This window comes from Leucoraja erinacea, chromosome 4 (genome assembly GCF_028641065.1).
Source record: "Leucoraja erinacea ecotype New England chromosome 4, Leri_hhj_1, whole genome shotgun sequence".
NCBI lineage: Eukaryota > Metazoa > Chordata > Chondrichthyes > Rajiformes > Rajidae > Leucoraja > Leucoraja erinaceus.
This window is the reverse complement of record NC_073380.1, coordinates 14,479,799-14,500,564: the sequence shown is the minus strand read 5'-3', so window position 1 is coordinate 14,500,564 and position 20,766 is coordinate 14,479,799. Positions and strand designations below refer to the sequence as shown.

The window sequence follows — 20,766 nt, the reverse complement described above, 5'->3', positions numbered from 1 at the left end:
AGTATTAAAATGGCAGAGGCAGCATGCAGAACACCTGTTTTTTCTGCAGAATACCAGAACCATACTCCTGCTGCCAATGCCTCTCCATATGAATATTAGGAAACTGAAGCATGCCTTAATTTCTTATCTGTTGCTTATTAATCATTTAATTGTATTTCTTTGTGTGCCAATCCAATTTATAATGAGTTTTAGTGGAGGCTCGAGGTTTTGTTATTGAATCTAGATGTCAACATATTAAAAAAAAAACAGCTTTGGGTTATTCATTAACATCCATTTTAAATATTCATGGTGAATTCTGTCTGATGAAGAGTCTAGATAATTCTATGCAATTGAATTTGACATGCTGCACTCATGAAACAAATTGTGCCTAACAGAAAATTAATTTTCCATCAGTATTTGTACAGTTTGCTGATATTACTTTTGGTATACTTAATCTTTGGGGAATACAGTGGGAGAGCTTGAGGCAATCTGCATCATACCTGCCCACGTGGATTTGGTTTATTGGATAATTTAATGTTAGTGTCCCACAAGGAGGGACACTAAAGCTTTTAGACAATATTAGTTCCCATTAACACAGTAGATTGTACTTGTTTTCTTGTAAACACACAGCTTGTTACACAGCTGATTTGTAGTTGGTATTGGCAGAATAATAACATTATTGGGATGTAATGTTAAAATTGTACAAGGCATTGGTGAGGCCAATTCTGGAGTATGATGTACAATTCTGGTCGCCAAATTATAGGAAAGATGTCAACAAGATAGAGAGAGTACAGAGGAGATTTACTAGAATGTTGCCTGGGTTTCAGCACCTAAGTTACAGAGAAAGGTTGAACAAGATAGGTCTTTATTCTTTGGAAGGTTAAGGGGGGACTTGATAGAGGTCCTTAAAATTATGAGAGGGATAGACAGAGTTGACGCGGATAAGCTTTTTCTATTGAGAGTAGGGAAGATTCAAACAAGGGGACATGATTTGAGAATTAAGGGACAAAAGTTTAGGGGTAACATGAGGGGGAACTTCTTTACTCAGAGAGTGGTAGCTGTGTGGAATGAGCTTCCAGTGGAAGTGGTGGAGGCAGGTTCGATCTTATGATTTAAAAGTAAATTGGATAGGTATATGGACGGGAAAGGAATGGAGGGTTATGGTCTAAGTGCAGGTAGATGGGACTAGGTGAGAGTAAGTGGAACGGACTAGAATGGCCGAGATGGCCTGTTTCCGTGCTGTAATTGTTATATGGTTATTAGTCAATGATTCTAACAGCATGGAAACAGATCCTTCAGCACATGGAGTTGATGTTGACCATCAAGCAACCACACACTCATGATATGCTCATATCATTCTACTCTCCCAATATTCCTCTCGATTCTCCACATAGCCTATCGCTCGCCTATGTACTAGGGACAATTTACAGTTGACGTACCAGCCCATGTATCTTTGGGATGTTGGAGGAAAGAGGCATATTCAAAGGAAACCCTTGCAGTCACAACAAGAAAGTGCAAACCACACAGACAGCAGCAGAGGTCAGGATTGAACCTGCTCAACTAGCTACACCACAGTGCTGCCAATAGTATGGCCATACATGAAAGGGATTAGGAATTCAACATTTGAAATACTGTTACACACTGAAATTGCTCAATCTTATTTGGAAGATTTCACCATAAAGTTTTAATGGTTCATGCAGAATAAGCCTAAGTTACTGTCCAAAATGCTCAAAGGAGTTAATATTGAATATCAACTGGTACAGATAATTCCCTGGATCCTGTTCATCTTGTATTTATTATATTATTGAGGTTTAGTTGGCAAGGACAGCATTTAATTCCCATCCCTCAATGGCCTTGAGAAAGTGGGTGAACTGCCACCTTGAAATGGTGCAGGCTTTTTGGCAATGGTGCAGGCCTTGTGCTCGCATATTGCTGTTACATAAGATTTGCCAGGTTTTGGATCCAGCAATTTAACATTAAACAGGCTAAAGTTGAAATAAACTTGCACTCAGTGTCGTTTTGATATGTGAAATGTTGATGTGGATCACTGTTACTTAGCAGATGGTCATTGCTTGCAGTTTTGCAGCATGAATGTTACATAGCTGAATGTTGTATAGGTCCTCCTGCATGCTGACATGGGAGATCTTATACTTCTGATGATGTACAGGAGGGCTATTTGGCTTCATGCCAGATCTGAGGAGGGCAGAGCCATTGCCCTTCTTCATTTTTCTATATAATCCCTATAATTTATTGTCTCTTGCCCGACAGCCTACCTTTGATTCCTTTGTAGCCACTAACCAATATAAGTAGCGATGTTACAAAACTTACCTTCAGCGGCGCTGGAGTTCTGCCACTGGCCGTGTGCGCGACTTTGGCGCCTTTGAGGTGGGGGGGGGGGGGGGGGGGGATTAAAATACAGTTTTGTACTGCCTGTCGGAGAGGGATTTCCTTGGGCTGCTAGCTGCTGAAGAAAAATCGATCGGACTTCCGTTCCCTTTTTTTTTTTAATCGCTAGACAATTTAATAATTAGTTTAAAATAAAAAGCGACTTCTAACGCCCTCAACGCCTACAACGTGACGGATCGCAAGAACGGGACAAAACAAAGGGTAAAGCGTTTATTTTACATATAATCTTGCTTCTTGGGATGGCTTAATTCTAATTTTACGTTGCGAAACTGTGATTTGGGCCGCATACGAACCGGCAGTGTTTTTACTGCCGGTATGGGGTTCAAATTCACTGCAAATGCAATGTTCCAATCGATCACGTTCCAGAAGCAAGATGATTGAAATGCCCTTTTTTTGGACAATCATGTCATAAGCCGTCTAAATTGTCTATATTTTGTGTCACTCTCGCTCCATGATCATTATTTTTAAACAAAATATTCACAACAGTTTGAGTCACATGTATTGTGCAAAAAACAATAATTTTGATTATATTTTGGGTGGATGTTTCTGGATTAATTTATGGGAATTAAACAGTGAATTCCTTCCATCTGGCATATAAATACATGACAGTGACATTTTAAAATCATGTTATATTGTGAATTCTTGTGTGAATGGGATTAGTTTGTTATTTGGATACTAAAGGGCCTGTCCCACGAGCATGCGACTCCATGCGGCAAGCGTGACCTAAAGGGCCTATCCCACGAGCATGCGACTCCATGCGGCAAGCGCGACATAACGTGGTCACTTGAGCCGTATGGCCTCGCGGGGCCGGTCCCACTTCGATCGCCGGAGCCGTATGGAGTTGTGCGGAGCTGGTCCTGACATCGCTCGGGGCTCCGAAAAACTGACCGTGTTCAAAAATTCCGCGCGGCAACAGCCTGCCGGCCCGCAGCCGCCTCAATGCCGCTCGCACCGCCTCGACGCCATACGTCACACGCGGACTTTGCTCAAACTTCATGTCACTCGCTCAACCGACCCCCGCTTCTGGTTTGGTCGCGCTTGCCGCATGCAGTCGCATGCTCGTGGGACAGGCCCTTTAGGTCGCGCTTGCCGCATGGAGTTGCATGCTCGTGGGACAGGCCCTTTAGGCTATTAAAAAAAATGATCCTTTTCTAAAGAAATGGAATCTACAGGACATTGTTAATGGGAAAGTAGTGGGCAGAAATGCATGTCATGCTTGGTTTGAAGAGCAAAAACCTGTAGTTTACAATGCCAAAATTGAAAAGTTGAGGAAAAACAAGATGTACAGAGTTGCTTATCGGTTACAATCTGAGGAGTATGATGATGCTACTGATTGTTATTTGCCAATGTACCAGCTAGCAACTGATCTTCTCCATAAAGACTTGGTCTATTGCTAGAAATTGTAATTTATTTACCTATCTGTGACGGACTTACAGCATATAATACAATAATATTAAAGTTCTAATCTTGAGAATATCACATTTTTGAAATTTCAAGGCAGTCTGGGTGTTTATTACTATTTCCGTCACAACAGTCAATTTTGTAATCAGCTACAATTAGGTAATTAACTAATTATATGCTTTAATTTCAGGTCATCCAAGTAAGATGTTTTATATTTGTTTCAGAATGCTTCAATCTATAATAACTGAAATTTTCATTCAGTTCTCTTAATTGTTAAGAAAGTTATGGGCTTTTGACTGTCCTCGATCACAGCTTTTGTGTTAAATCAATGGAAAAGCAATAGGGAACAAGATGCTAATTTCCGAGTATGAAAATGGCCATAACTTTTTTAATACTGAAGATATGAAAGTGAATTAGGTGTCAAATTTAAATATAAAACTAAATCTGATGGGATACATTGCAGACTTGACTTTTATAAATCTCTAAATTTTGTAACATTGCTAATACAGGGCTCAAAATTAGTGGTTGCCTGGTTGCCAATGGCAACCCACAGCCCCACCAGGCAACCTAAAAGCCATGTCATTTTGCCTGGCTTGGCAAGCACCCGGGACACCTATCGCTTAATTCTGAGCGGGACCCCTCCCTATCTTTCTCTCTCTCTCTCTGTCACTCTCGTCTCCATTCACTGTCCGTGTCTCGAGTCTCCATCCGCTGTCTGTGTTTCGGGTCTCCGCCCGCTCCTCGTCCACAGCACGGCCGGCCACCTTACACATGCGCACAACCACGGCCAGCACCAAAGATCCTATAGCAAGGATCTTTGGCCAGCACATCATCGGCTGTGGTTATGCACATGTGCCGCCCTGCACATGCACACTGCCACTGCTACTGATCGGCGTCGGCCACTTTCTCCCTCCCTTTGCATGGTGGGAGATCTGGCTGCCATTGCTGTCCACTCGCTGAAAACCAATGTAGAAACACTCGCTGGAGCTGGAGTAACTCCCTGGAGTAACTCTTGCTTCTTGGTTTCCTGGTCCTCCAAAAATATTCAAAATGAAATCTAAACAGAATTTAAACACCACCACCAAACTCTGAAAAATAACAGCCTATTGCAATTTATCTGTTTTTTTATTGTGCATATATATATATATATGGTCTATGGACCAAGTGAACTTTTATCTCCTGTTCTGTATTATGTTTACATATTCTGTTGTGCTGCAGCAAGCAAGAATTTCATTGGCCTATCTGGGACACATGGCAATGAAACTCTCTTGACCCTTGACTTGGACTTAAAGAAAAAAAGGTTCTTGGGGAAAAAAGAGCTACTTTAAATTTAATTGCTTCTGGTTGGGTACCTATAGTAGTGTGAAGACTATTCCATGCTTTAATTGTGCGGCGGAACTCCATGGAGTAGTCAACATCTCTGGATAGAAGAAATTGGGCGACGTTTCGGGTAGAAACCCTTCTTTAGATTTCCTCTGGTTTTAGTGTTATAGTTTAATTTAAACATACAGCGTGGAAACAGGCCCTTCGGCCCACCGAGTCCACGCCGACCACCGATCACCCGTACATTAGTTCTATCCCACACATTAGCGACGTAAGTCATGAGTCAAGAGTGTTTTATTCCCTCATATCCCAATTAAATTCTTACTTGCAGCAGCACAACAGAATATGTAAACATAGTACTCTGTAAACAATGTTATAAACGAGAAAACAAAACAGTGTATATTTATAGATGAATATATAACTATACACACACACACAATTTCCCTCCTGGGATTAATAAAGTTCTATCGTATAGTATTGTGTGTGTAGGAAAGAACTGCAGATGCTGGTTTAAACTGAAGATAGACACAAAAAGCTGGAGTAACTCAACAAGTCAGAAAGAATCTCTGGACAAAAGGAAAATATTACGTTTTGGGTTGGGTCTGAAAAAGGTTCCTGCACACCTTTGGAATGTGGAAGGAAACAAGAGCACCCGGAGAAAACCCATGCGATCAAAGGGAAAAGGAGCAAACTCCATACAGACAGCACCCATATTCAGGATCAATTCTGGGTCTCTGGCAATTTTAGGCAGCAACTTTATGGCCAATGTACTGCCCCATAGTCTTGAACTGAATTAAAACATACAGTAGCTGTAAAGGGGGACATAGCGTCACTTAGAGATTTAAGACTGAAAATGGATAGTTTCTTTTTTTAGTAACCAAAGTTATCAACGTATAATTTTTTGTGTGTTGGAAAATAAAATATAGTGGCACAGCTGGTGGACTTGCTGCCTCACAGGCCAGGGATCTGTGTTCGATCCTGTCCTCGGGCACTGTCTGTGTTGAATTTGCACATTCTCCCTGCAAGCGTGTGGGTTTCCTCCCACATCCCAAAGATGCATTGGCTTTGTAGTTTAACATGTCTGTAAAATTGCCCATAATGTGTAAGGAGTGGGTGAGGAAAGTGGGATAACAGAACGTGTGAATGGGGAGACAAAAATGATGGAGAAACTCTGCGGGTGAGGCAGCATCTATGGAGCAAAGGAAATAGGCGACGTTTTTACAACTAATGAAATGAGGATATATGACAGGAATTGTAATATCAAATGGCATATTAAGTAAATGAGAGACCTTGGTGTGTGAATCCAAAGGTGGCTTTTTTTAGGTGACAACTGCATTATATTGTGGAACTAGTAACCCAATTATGTCTCGTTTAGCAGTTTTCTCTTACCTCCAACTTGTACAACTTCTGCTTCTGCATATGCTTGCTTTTTGCTGTATTTCCTATCTCTATGAACACAGAGATTAAATTGATTTTGGATGATGGCACAAAACGGGTGATATTGAATCGGAAGCCTGTTTTACATTCCACATAATTTCATTTTTTCTTTTACTTCAATGTCGTAGAATGTGTGAAAGCCACCGAGAGCTCTGGCTGAGTATTGTATTCATTTTTCTTCATCAAGATGTGAGAGATGTGTCCAAGCCCTGTTACTAATTCAGGCAAAAATGGCATGATTGATTTCCAGTGTCAGAGGATTGCATTATGAGGAAAAGCAATTAACTTGGAAAATAGCTAAATGAGAAAGGTAATTATACAAGTTTCCAATACTGTGAAAGATGGAAGAGTGAATCCACAGCCTTAATTCAGGTTGAATCAAACAAGAAAGGGATATTCTGTGTTTATATTTAATTTAGTAATTGAATACAAATTCCTGAAGGGCATGTTAAGACTAATACATCAAGATACATCCTAATACATCCCTTCACTGTCCATCTTTAAATCCTCCCTAAAAACTCACTTTTATTCACTGGCTTTCGACACTGGCTGAGACATTGTTCCTGTTTTAGTGCTTTTAATGTCTTTTAATTTTTTACTGTTTTTATAGTCCTGTCGTCTTAATGGTTTTAGTAGTTTGTAATAACTTTTTGTTGATTTCCCATGTACAGCACTTTGTGGTAACTGATGTTGTCTAAAAGCGCTTTATAAATAAAGTTATTATTATTATTATTATTATTATTATAAGAAGCATTTCTCTATGCAAAGTATGCTTGGTACTTTATTGTACCTTATACTTGGTAGAGGATGAAACCGTGAACAAAATCTTTGAAATGTCATTTAGACCTTTGGTTAATGTGTTAGAAATGCAGTTGTCCATATGATGAGGAGCTGCATCAGCCGAATGGCTTGCTGCACTTGTAATTATCTTTGAGATTCAAAGAAAAGTTTTGTGGTTGACTTTCAACTCATGAACATTCCTCAATAGTTATCTGCCAAAAGAACTTGTGAAATCAGGTTAGATAAAGAGTTCCAAAATAATGTTTTTGTGATGGAGGCACAGGAAATCATTAGTGATGTCTTCAGAGAATGCACAAATGTGGCCAGTGGAACAGCTGGCATGTTAAAAGCATTCATCATTTTCAACTGCGGTAATGGAAGAGCTAATTACTGCAACTCTGCTATATTTTCACACAACCCAAATATCTCATGATCATAAAGATGCCCTATGTGAAAGTCATTTCAGAGACTTTAATGCTTCATTTTCTTCAGATCTGATAGATTCTCCTCTGTGATAATTTAGTCTCTGAAAGAATTGATACATTGTTGGTGGATCTCTGTTATGGAATGATTTGGGTTATTTCCTTGGGGTTCCCCTATGGCTCAATGGGAATTTGTCCAACTAATTCGTAGAGAGCAGCAAGATAGTTTTTTGATCATTAATGACTTTGTCTTAGTTAGATTGCTTTTCAGTTAGAATTCAAAATAATGGCCTGAACCTGTAATTAAGTGAGACTCCACATCAACTACAAATACCGAAATTCAGAACTTAATTTAAAGTTAACTGAAAAGCAATAGAAACAATGATTTGATCCATACATCACCTTCAACTTACAGTGTCAGTAACCAGAAATCCTGCATCTATACTAATCCCATTTCGTAGCACGTGATTCATATGCTTTCTATGCCTTGGCTATTCAGGTGTTCTTCTAGATACTTTTTAAATGTTGGGAGAGTATCTGCCTCCACCAGTCCTTCAGGTAATGCAATGCAAAATCGCAAAGACCCAGGGTAAAAACATTCTTCCTCGACCGTCTCCAAGCCATTCCCTATGTTCTCCAGTTTTTGATACCTCCCTTTTTGGGAAATGATTCCTTATTTCCTACTGTGTCCCTGCCCTCATCATTTTGTATACCTTAATACAACCCCCCCCCCCCCCCCTCTCACCTCCTCCATTCCAAGAGAATATAAACCCAGCCTATCGTAATTGAAATGTTCCATCCCAGGCAACATCCTGGCGATTCTCAATGCATATCTTGTCCAGACGAATCACATCCTTTCCATAGTCTGGTGACCAGAACTGCACATAGTACTTCACTGCAGCCTAATCAATGCTTTATGAGTTGCACTGTAACCTCCCTGGTCTTATACTCCATGCCTTGGCTCATGAAGCCAGATATCCTATATGTTTTCTTCACCACTCCATTTGTTCTTACTGAAAAACACAATGAGAAGCATTTAAAATGAGGAATAAAAACATAGCATTGTCTCAATTTATCGTTGAATTTTTTTTTGGACAAATGTGCTCTCTGTATCCCAAACAACAGCTGGAGATCTATTTAGTCCTGGCATGGCATTAGGCTGTGCCTGTTCTTAAATTAACCTTGATCAGGGCTCTGATCAGACCCAGCAACAAGTCTATGATTTTGGTTATGAGATTAAAAATAAATCTGTCAAGAAAATGTAAGATGCTGATTCATTGCAAAGACTTATGATTGAATATAATCCCGATCAAACAAATCAGAGCATGTGCCAGCAGGAAGTAAAATTAGCTTGGGAAGTCTCATCTCAGTTTCCAAAAAGTTGCAGTCCATTTAGTGTCAGTGACAGGTACCTAATTGCCAATTGTATTCAGAGAGCTGGCAAGTCTTGTTATCTGCGAAAAACAGAACCAAAGGGAAACATCAGACTGTGGATGAAGAATGCTCTTTGGAGTTTGCTGTCGAGGGATGTTGAAAGACCATTTTCTCTTTGTATTTAACTTGTACAGAGGCAAAGTATTGCAGCAACAATAACAAAATGTGGAAGTATACAGCAAATTAAACAATACAAGAAACAATTAACATTCCTACACTTTCTACTCTGATACTCTCTTACTAAAGAGAAAGTCTTGTAAAGAAATCAAGCTGAGTAGTTACATTTCTCTAGTGCTGACATTAAATTGATGGCACCTTTTCATTGCTAGTTTAAGCTTCATGTAATGAAGCTTCCAGTGCACCACTAATGATTGTAGCCTGCTCATACATACATCACAATGTGCACAAGAAGGAACTGCAGATGCTGGTTTACACCAAAGATCAGACACAAAATGCTGGAGTAACTCAGCGGGTCAGGTAGCATCTCTGGAGAAAAGGAATAGATGACATTTTGGGTCGAGAGCCTTCATCAGACTGAGAGCTGGCAGCATGAATATTGATTTCAGTAACTTCAGGGAGCCCTTGCATTCCCTTCCCCTCAGTGACTCCCCACCCTAGTCCTCTAGCTGATATCACCATTTGCATTTATTTGGTATCACCTTGTCCCCAGCCAACAATGGACTCTACTTTTCCCGAGGCTCTGCTTTGTTCTATGCCTTCCCATACCTCTAGTTTCTCCATCACAATATGCATGTATACATAACACTTCAGAACAGAACAGGTCTTTTGGTCAATAATGTCTGTGCTGTAAATGATGCCAAGATAAACAAAATTCATCTGACTGCACATAATCCCTTACCCCTCTGTTCCCTGCATGTCCATATGCCTATCTAAAAGTCCTTTTAATCCCACTGTCAATCTGGTTAATTCCTATTTTCTTCCAAACGCTAGGCCACAGCCTTCCCATTTTCACACATCCTTCTCACATTTTCCCCGTGTTTGCGATAAACATCTTCCCGTCGCATTACCTATATTTCCGAAGTCATTGATCCTTGAAATTTAAAAAACAGCCCAAACTCACCCATTTCAGAAAAAAAATCCGAGTGACATCACAATTCACTCGCAAGGCATGACGGGACACTACGGGAGGGAGAGGGGCACTCCAGCGCTTGTGGTGAATGAGGAGTGGTGGCGGCTCCCGACGCCCGATTACCTGGTGTGGAAGGTGGTGCCGCGAGCCGAGCCCGGGGTCTGGGCCTGGGCTGGAGCCGAGCCCGGGGTCTGGGCCTGGGCTGGAGCCGAGCCCGGGGTCTGGGCCTGGGCCTGGGCTGGAGCCGAGCCCGGGGTCTGGGCCTGGGCCTGGGCTGGAGCCGAGCCCGGGGTCTGGGCCTGGGCTGGAGCTGAGCCCGGGGTCTGGGTCTGGGCCTGGGCTGGAGCCGAGCCCGGGGTCTGGGCCTGGGCCTGGGCTGGAGCCGAGCCCGGGGTCTGGGCCTGAGCTGGAGCTGAGCCCGGGGTCTGGGTCTGGGCCTGGGCCTGGGCTGGAGCTGAGCCCGGGGCCTGGGCCTGGGCTGGAGCCGAGCCCGGGGTCTGGGCCTGGGCCTGGGCTGGAGCCGAGCCCGGGGTCTTGGCCTGGGCCTGGGCTGGAGCCGAGCCCGGGCTCTGGGCCTGAGCTGGAGCTGAGCCCGGGGTCTGGGTCTGGGCCTGGGCCTGGGCTGGAGCTGAGCCCGGGGTCTGGGCCTGGGCTGGAGCTGAGCCCGGGGTCTGGGCCTGGGCTGGAGCCGAGCCCGGGGTCTGGGCCTGGGCTGGAGCTGAGCCCGGGGTCTGGGCCTGGGCCTGGGCTGGAGCCGAGCCCGGGGTCTGGGCCTGGGCTGGAGCCGAGCCCGGGGTCTGGGCCTGGGCCTGGGCTGGAGCCGAGCCCGGGGTCTGGGCCTGGGCTGGAGCCGAGCCCGGGGTCTGGGTCTGGGCCTGGGCTGGAGCCGAGCCCGGGGTCTGGGCCTGGGCTGGAGCCGAGCCCGGGGTCTGGGCCTGGGCTGGAGCCGAGCCCGGGACTTGGAATGGGGCCGAGCCCGGGGTCGAGAGTGAAGCCGCCACTGGAACCAAGGACGAGCCTGGGTCTGGGGTCAGAGACGAGCCTAGAGATGATGTCGAGGCCTGCACTGGAGGTCAGGTGGCAGTCGAGTTGACGGCTGCAGCCTACAGCCAAGAACCAGGCCGAGTTCCAGGCCCTGGCACTGCTCTACGACCTGGGTAGGTGCTGGGAATGGGAGTGAAGGGAAGAGGATGAGGGAAACGAGGAGGAGGGAGTAGGGAGGCATGTCCCGAACACTACCCCCCTCCCTCTCCCTCTACCCCCTCCCTCTCTCTCTACCCCCTCCCTCTCTGCTCCTCTCCCTCTCTACCCTCTTTCCCTCTTGCCTCCCTCTCTACTCCCCTCCGCTCCCTCTCCCTCTCTACCCCCACCACCTCCCTCTCGACTACCCCTCCCCTCTCCCTCCATACCCTCCCTCTTCCTCTCTACCCCCTTCTCCTCCCTCTCTGCCCCCTCCCATCCACCCCCTTCCTCTCTACCCCCCCCCCCCCCTCCCTGTCTACCACCCCTCCATCTCGAGGGATTGAATAGGGAGGGCAAAGAGGAGGAGGAGGCAGTGCTGGTGGATGAGGAGAAATGAGCCGCACCTGTGCAGTTGGGGGCTACGCGTGAGGGGTGCAATATTGCGTTGGGGGAACAGGTTGCGTGTGGGGGAATGGGTGAGTGGTGGAATCTTGTGTTGGGGGAGCAGACCTAACGGGTCTGCACTTGGTCTAGTTTTCTTTAAACTTGCCCCTCTCCTCTTAAAGCTATGCCTTCTAGTCTTTGACATTTCCACCGTGGGAAAATGGTTCTGACTGTCAACCCTATTTATGCTTCTCATAATTGTATACACTTCTATCAGGTCTCCCATTAATCTCTGGTATTCTAGAGAAAATATTCCAAGTCTGTGATGTTGATTTATCTGTGATGATGTTAAAAATGATATTAAAATGAAAAATACTGCATTGCTTCAAATGTTTAAGAAAGAACTGCAGATGCTGGACAAAATGTTTAAGAAAGAACTGCAGATGCTGTTGATGCTTCTTCAGTCTGAAGAAGGGTCTTGACCCGAAACGTCGCCTATTTCATCTCTCCATAGATGCTGCCTCACCTGCTGAGTTCCTCCAGCATTTTTGTCCACCTTTGCTTCAGATAATCGCTTTGCCAACTTTTATGAATATATCTCTACCACAGCAAAGTGAATATGCTACAAGAAGTCAAACATATGCTAATAAAATAAACTTTTAATAAGACCGTGAGATGGACGCAAGTGATTGATTCTACCAGATGTTAGACTTGCAGTTGATCACTAATGAAATTGCACTGTGATATTTTGTATTTCAAATTACATTGCAGATTGAAGAGTATTTATCAAAGCAATCATATAACGTATGTCTCTTCACTATTTAATGCTCTTTGTGGTATGAACAAGTGCTCTTCTGTTGCCTTAATCCTATTACCTAGGATATTTTCCACGAGTTCAGCAGATTTGTCGTGCCGATTTATCATAGTTTAGTTCATTATTATGTTGCAGGTTTTGATTGCAGAGTAATTTTAAGGAAATAAATATCATGTTAATGAATTTATAATTTAGCAATGATTTGAATCATTGGAATTGCTTCTTGGGTTGGTGCTTCTTGTACAAGCAAGTTGGATTGCACCTAAACTGCAGAGGACCCAATTTCCTTGCAGAGTTTTACTGACACTGGCTGGGAGGATTTAAACCTAATTTGGCACGGAGGTAGGAAGCATAGCAATAGTGCAGCAGATGGGGAGGAAAATGTTGGGAGAGAAGAGAAATCAAGCAAGTCCAGTGGGCGGAGCAGACTGCAGGCAGGCTGAAACATATTTGCTTAAAACAAGAAACCTCACAGGTATGTCATTTGAGGTCAGTATGGATCAACACTTGGAAATATGATGTAATGGCAATCATGAAAACATGGTTGAGGGCAGGACAAGCCTGGTAGTTTAATATTCCATGTTATGGAAATTTCAGATGTGATCGAGCAAAATTCAAAAGAGAAGGGGAAAGTAGCATTACTGATTTGGGGAAATAGAGCAGTAATCCTTGGAGAGGATATCCTGGAAGGATGATCCAAAGGAGCCAGACAGAGAGTGAGAGAGAGAGAGAATCACTTGCTGGGATTATACGAAGGACGTCCTATTAATCAATGGGAAGTAGAGGAACAGATAAGTAACTAAATTACAGAAAGATGAAAGAGCACTAGGGTTATTCATGGGGGATTGTAACTTCCCCAATATTAGCTGAGATTGCATTGGTGTAAAAGGCTCCGATGGGACAGAATTTGTTAAGTGCAACCAATAAAGGTTTTTTGAGAGATTTTAGGAAATTACAGTTAGATGGTGGAAGTGGTGGTGGGGAAATCAGTGACCATCATTCTGTATGTTTCAAGGAGCTGTGAAATGTTGCCTGAATTGAAGAAAGTTAATTTGAGGGGGGAGATTGATCGACTGAGTTTATTTTCCCTGGAGCAAAGAAGGCTGAGGGGTGACCTGATGGAGGTACATACAATGATAAGAGACATGGATAGGGTGGATAGTCAGAATCATTTTTTTCCATTATCGGGACTTCAAAACAAGAGAACATAGATTTAAGATATGGGGGACGTGTTTTCAAGAGAATTTGATGAGAAAGTATTTTTTATACAGAGAGGGGTTGATAGTTGGAACTGGCTGCCAGAGGGGTAATGAAGACAGATACATTCACTAGAATTAAGAGACATTCAGACAGGCATTATATAGGCAAGACACAGAAGGATAAGGATCTAACCTCTCTTTCAGCTAATATCCTCCCTGCTAGAATCAGTCTGAAGAGGGTCCTGGCCCAAATGTCAACTATCCATGTCAGAAACATAGAAACATAGAAAATAGGTGCAGGAGTAGGCCATTCGGCCCTTCGAGCCTGCACCGCCATTCAATATGATCATGGCTGATCATCCAACTCAGTATCCTGTATCTGCCTTCTCTCCATACCCCCTGACCCCTTTAGCCACAAGGGCCACATCTCGGTCCTAAAGGATTTCCCCTTTATCCTTAAACTGTGACCCCTTGTCCTGGACTTCCCAAACATCGGGAACAATCTTCCTGCATCTAACCTGTCCAACCCCTTAAGAATTTTGGAAGTTTCTATAAGATCCCCCCTCGATCTTCTAAATTCTAGCGAGTACAAGCCGAGTCTATCCAGTCTTTCTTCATATGAAAGTCCTGACATCCCAGGAATCAGTCTGGTGAACCTTCTCTGTACTCCCTCAATGGCAAGAATGTCTTTCCTCAGATTTGGAGACCAAAACTGTACGCAATACTCCAGGTGTGGTCTCACCAATACCCTGTACAGCTGCAGTAGAGATGTTCTCCAGAGATGCTGCCCAACGCACAGAGTTACTCAAGCACTTTGTGTCTTTTCTTAAGAACTTGCATATCCATTTGAGTCATTTAACTTTAAATCAATAGCCGTATCATACTCTGCACCAGTCATTTTGCCTTAACATTAAGGCTTTCCTCTTAAAATTCTGCTACAAATTTCCTTCACTGGCAACCTATTCCATTCTCTCAACAGTGTCTCAACTTGAATCAGATTGTTTCCAAACAATGGTGCATTTGAATTTGAGCTCAGTTCCCCACTATATATTCCCTCTGTTACCAGGACTGCCCATTGTGCCGCTTGTCTCAACCCATGTGCTGCTGGAATCCTCAATGTTTGTTAGCTCCAGGTGGTTATTCTAATATTCCCTTGGCCTTCTTCTTCTTTTCATGTTGAATAAACTTCACCTTTTCCAAAGTTCTGCTGCCTGAATCTTCTCTCATAACATAACAAGCCCCAATTACTGTCATCCTTCTTCTTGTTCAACCAAATTGGCTCCCAGTCCACCAATGTCTCCAAAATAAAATGTACACATTTGTGCTGCCCATTGGGATGTGCTGTTCAAATCTTTGTTCCTTCAGTTCTGTCTTCTTGCGCATTTCCTTCTTCCCTCATTTTACCTTTCGCACCAGTTTTTACCGGCCTTGGTCTCCAGCTTTAAACCCCTTTCCTTCCCCGCATATATATATATATATATATATATATATATATATATATATATCTCTCTCTCTCTCTCTCTCTCTCTCTCTCTCTCTCTCTCTCTCTCTCTCTCTCTCTCTCTCTCTCTCTCTCTCTCTCTCTCTCTCTCTCTCTCTCTCTCTCTCTCTCTCTCTCTCTCTCTCTCTCTCTCTCTCTCTCTCTCTCCCTCTTAAATCTTCATAATATCTGTAATATGATAATCTTTGTTTAATAATTTATTCTTGTGAAATACCTATGGATGTTTTACATGTACAAGATTCTGTATAAATCAAGTCATGATTACTAGATTAAATCCCAATAGATATAAATGATCTGGACTTAAACTTGGAAGCTAAAGAAGGTATAATTGCTTTCCATGGATATGTCTTTGGAAGTTTATCTCTGGATATATAACTTCAACTATGCAACTGTTGCTATGGTTTCTGTATAATATGGAATGGATTTCATGGCACATGTTCATTTTTCAGGCTGCAGTGAGCTTTGGCTGGCTAGTTGGTGATTAACAGAGCTGCACCATTCATCCTTTATACAGTGAAGGACAGGCCATCTTTTTACCGTCTGATATTCTTTAGAGTATTTGCAGCCTATTTCCATACAAAATAATCTCACAGCATGAGTGTCTGAAAGGACATTGATCTTATTCATTGCAGTTACGACCCAACATCAGGGTTAATTAAGTCAGCTGCCAACTATCGTTAAATTTTACTAATGTCTCATTTCCTGTTCCAACTTAATTTGATTACCTTTGGATCTCAAAAGTACAGATTATCTTTTGTTCTCTTTATGTAACCTGTGCAGATAATATTATTTGGCAGTCAAATTTATTTTTTGGGAAAAAAAACAGCTCACTGAAGGGAAGCCTTTGGTTTAAAAAAAAATCTCGAGTGTTATGATATGTACAACGTTGTTAAATTTTGCATTAGTAAATTTGAAGTAACTGCTGAAAGGAAAACTAGCTATCTCAAAACTGACCTTGCTCTGCCAACGTTACTTTACTGGAACTGCAACACATATCTTGTTTACTGCAATAGAAAGGTTAATAGTACAGTTGGGAACACGGAATGTGCTAGAGAAGTGATGGACATAAAGTGCTGGTGTAATTCAGCAGGTCAGGCAGCATCTCTGAAGAACATGGATAGGTGATGTTTTGGGTTGAGACCCTTCAGAATGATTGTGGGGTGGGGAGGAAAATAAAGCTGGAGAGAGGCAGGACAAAGCATAGGTCGACACAGATGAGGGGCAGATTTATTAATCGGCAGATGGTTGGATCAGTCACCAGAAATAAGAAAGGAAGGTGTGAGACAGGTTGAAAAGGTGGAGATTGCGAAGCCAGAGGAAATAAAGTAACAAGGTGGGGGTGGCGGTGGTGGGGAAGAGAGAAGAAGGTGTGAGTGCATGTGAGGCACAGGGGAAGGAGGGGGTGGGTAGAGAGAGGTTACCTAAAGTTGGAGAATCCAATGTTCACACCGTTGGGTTGTAAACTAGCCAAGTGGAATGTGAGGTACCTATTCTTCCAGGTTGATGTGACCTAACTCTGGCGATGGAGATCTGGGACAGAAAGAGCAGTGTTGCAATGGGAGGGGAGTTAAAATGGTTAGCAACTGGGAGATCCAGCAGACCTTGGCAGAACCAGAGCAAGCGTTACGTGAAACAGTCGTCGAGGGCCGTTGGAAAAAATGTAAAACATAGGAAAGGTGATTTGTTTCACTGCATGATTGCTTTTTTTCATTTGATGAAAATTGTACGGTAACCAAAGGCAAAGAAATTGGATTATGTACGATGTTATATATACGTGTTGACTTTAGATCCCGCAGGACATCGTTCGGTGATTTGTAAAATCATTTCTAATAGGTTATGAGGCTTGTGCTGATTTTATCATGTCTTTCCTGCAGAGTCCAAATGGCAAATTAAATTGCTTGCTCATGATGTCATTTGAAAATGTTCTGTACCAAGGGCATTAGCGATTATGACCATCATTGGTAATTTATTCGAGAGATCACTCTGCATCTCTGAAAGAGGAGTAGGTAAAGCCTTCACTCACTCCATTGCACACCCTTGTTTAGTAACCATTTCTTTCAGGATCAGATTGGTCAAACCTATGCCAGTCTTCAGTCAAGAGTCTGGATCAAGGCTTGGGACTATAATGTTGTTGCCAGTACGGGCACTTAGTTGCAACCTGACAGCTCAACATACCAGGGTTGCGATGTTTCAGACATGATAGAAAGGGAGATAAGAGGTGGTGGAGTTGCATTACTAATCGGGAAGAATGTCATGCTGGCCACATTGGAGAAGATGACATACTGGAGGGTTCATCCACAGTTCTGGTCACCCGATTACATGAAAGGTATAGGGACTTTGGAGAGTGTGTAGAAAAGATTTATCAGAATGCTGCCTGGATTAGGGAGTATTAGCTGCAAGAGAGAGGTTGGACAAACTTAAAGCCCTGTCACACCGTACGAGTTCATTCAAAGAGTTCTCCCGAGTTTGTCCTGATTCGAACTCGGAGATTGACAGTAATGGACGCTCGTCGGTACTCGGGGCTCTCGTGGACATTTTTCAACATTGAAAAATCTTCACGAGTCTTCCCGAGCTTACCTGCCGTTAGCGAGTCTTCCCGAGTACCTGCCGTTAGCGTTATGAGCCGCTAAGAGACATCCCCGGGCTCCGACATATCCGCTACGTTCATTCTACGTGCTTACCACGAGTTTGATTTTTTTTTAACTCAGGAGAGCTCTTGGAATTAACTCAACAGTGGGACAGGGCTTTTAGACTTTCTCCAGAAGATTGGAGCTTGAGGGGATACCTGAGAGAACTATATAGAACTAGACTAAGTGGGACCCATTGGGTCCCAGTCACAACGGGGGGAGGGGGGCTTATAATAATAATAATAATAATACATTTTATTTATGTCAAGAGTCTCAAGGACACCTTACAAAAAACATGTAAGGGGAATGAAATAAATAGTAGAGACATGACTAGTACACAAAGTAAAGACAGAATTCAATTCAAAACACAATATGAGGCAATTAATGCACAGATGAAAAGGGAGGGGGACGTGGGGCTAAGGATAGGCAGAGGTGAAGAGATGGGTCTTGAGGTGGGACTGGAAGATGGTGAGGGACACAGAATTGCGGATCAGTTGGGGGAGGGAGTTCCAGAGCCTGGGAGCTGCCCTGGAGAAGGCTCTGTCCCCAAAACTGCGAAGGTTGGACTTGTGGATGGAGAGGAGACCGGCTGATGTGGATCTGAGGGACCGTGAGGGTTGGTAGGGGGAGAGGAGGTCAGTGAGATATGGGGGGGCCATGTGGGGGGGGAAGGGGTTGTGGGGGGAAGGGGGGTTGTGGGGGAGAGGGGTGTGTGGGTTGGGGGTTTGAGGGGGGGGGGGGTGTGTGAGCGGGGGGGTGTGGCATTGTGGGGGGAGCGTTGTGGGGGTGTGGGAGGGGTATGTGTGGGCAGGGAGGGGTTGTGGGAGGGGGGTATGTGTGGGCAGAGGGGATGTGAGGGGGTGTGTGAGGGGGGGGTATGTGTGGGGGGGGGGGTTTGGAGGAGAGGGGTGTGTGGGCGGAGGGTGTGTGGGCAAGGGGTGTGTGGGAGTGGGAAGTGTGTGAGCAGGGGGTGGGTTGTGAGGGGTGTGTGGGGGGGTTGGGGTGAAAGGGGGAGGGGGGCGGGGGGGAGGGAGGGGGGGCAGGGGGGAAGAGAGCTCAGAGAAAAGATGGGGGAAGAGCCATGGGGGAGTGTGCAGCCATATGGGGAAGGGGGCAGGAGCCAGCGAGGGGGCCGGAGGGGAAGGAGCTGGGGGTGCGATGGGGACTCACTGGTCACTTCGCTGGTCATTCTCCTCCACACGGCTCACAAACTCAGTCAGCATGGCTTGAGGACTCAATCAGCACGGCTTGCGGACTCACTCAGCACGGTTTGAGGACTCAGCCCCACTTCGGGTACAGGTAGGGGCGTTACCTTCATGGTGACTGACAGGCGAGAAGACCAATCTGCTGTTCTCACGATATTTTAAACCTTCATAACATTTTGTAATATTCCACCGATCGGAACAAAACGGTGTGCGCTTGGAGCAGAGGAGATCGGTGAGTAAGGTAGCAAAAAATTCTAGCAATTAAGTGTACTGTTTTTGCTTAAATTTAAAAACAACGCAAACCGGAAGAGGACAAGATGAGAGTTTTAGTAATAGTATAGATAGATATAGATGATGAGAGGCATTGATATATAGACAGTCAGAACCTTTTTCCCAGGGTTGAATTGTCAAAGACTAGAGCACAGAGCTTTAAGGTGAAAGAGGCAATGTTCATGTAATAAGAGCAGACTTAGGCCATTCGGCCCATCAAGTCTACTCCACTGTTCAAGCATGGCTTATCTATCTTTCCCTCTTAACCCCATTCTCCTGCCTTCTCCGCATAACCCCTGGCACCAATGTTTAAAGGAGATGTGCCGATAAAGTTTTTTACACAGATGGCAGTGAGTGCCTGGAACACACAGCCAGGAATGGTGGTGGAGGCAGAGACGATAGTCGTTTAAGAGACTTTGAAATAAGCTTGTGGATATACTGGAAGGGTTTGGATCATGTGCACCAGATGAGGTTATCTTTTTGTAATATTATGTTCGGCACAGACATTATGGTCCAAAGGGCCTATTCCTATGCTGCACTTTATCATGTTCTGTATAAGTGATGAGTATAGGGGTGGAGCAGGTGGTCGGGGGAGCTGCATCTAACTTCAGGCATGTTTCATTGTTCCAAGCTGTTGTAGGCAACCATGGAAGTCCAGAAAATGTTGATTTACATACTGCTGCTCCCTGATGCTCTGTAAGAAACTAGAGGCTAGCCATCACTGTGATCTGGCCCATGCAGATTGTGGTAGAGGGACTGAAACATTAGCTTTAATGTATGCTTTGGCTATTGATTAACCAATTTGAAAGACAGGTCGTTTTTGTTTATTAATGTCCTTTAATGAAAGAAACGTTCTTCCTTTCTCCTTCCAGCCTGCTTCCTGACTTCAGACTTACTTGTTCTTTGAAATGGCATTCTAAACCATAGCATGATTAACCTTCTGCAGTTCAGAGTACCTTCAACTGATCATTTACCTGATAAATAAGTTATTTTTCATACTTTGGATTTTGTAATTGATCTGTTCATATGGGAATTGTACTTAGTTTTTCAGAGAAATAGAGGGTGCATACACTGGGTTATCAATATAAATAATTAATAGTAACATCATATTCTCTGTTCTTTTGTGAATTTAGTGCTTTTGGATGTCCCTATTCAGAGCTCAACGTGAAGAAAGAATCAATAATACATGACAGATTAGGAGGAGAGAAACTGATGACATTGGTGCCAATTCCTTTTGTTCCAAGAACAAAACGTCTTGATAGTAATGGTTCAAATGGGAAGTTGGAGGGGAGTGTTAATGATACAAGGTAAA

The 20,766-nt window shown here is 43.8% G+C and overlaps 1 protein-coding gene across 2 annotated transcripts in view; it reads left to right on the top strand.

The window, feature by feature from the left end:
- LOC129696173 (lethal(3)malignant brain tumor-like protein 4) overlaps positions 1 to 20,766 on the top strand; it is a 281,807-nt gene that overhangs the window by 176,264 nt on the left and 84,777 nt on the right. For both annotated transcript variants that reach the window (XM_055633744.1, XM_055633743.1), the window contains exon 19: positions 20,588 to 20,761. In XM_055633744.1, coding sequence (XP_055489719.1) covers positions 20,588 to 20,761 — 174 coding nt within the window. The remainder of the gene's footprint in view (positions 1 to 20,587; positions 20,762 to 20,766) is intronic.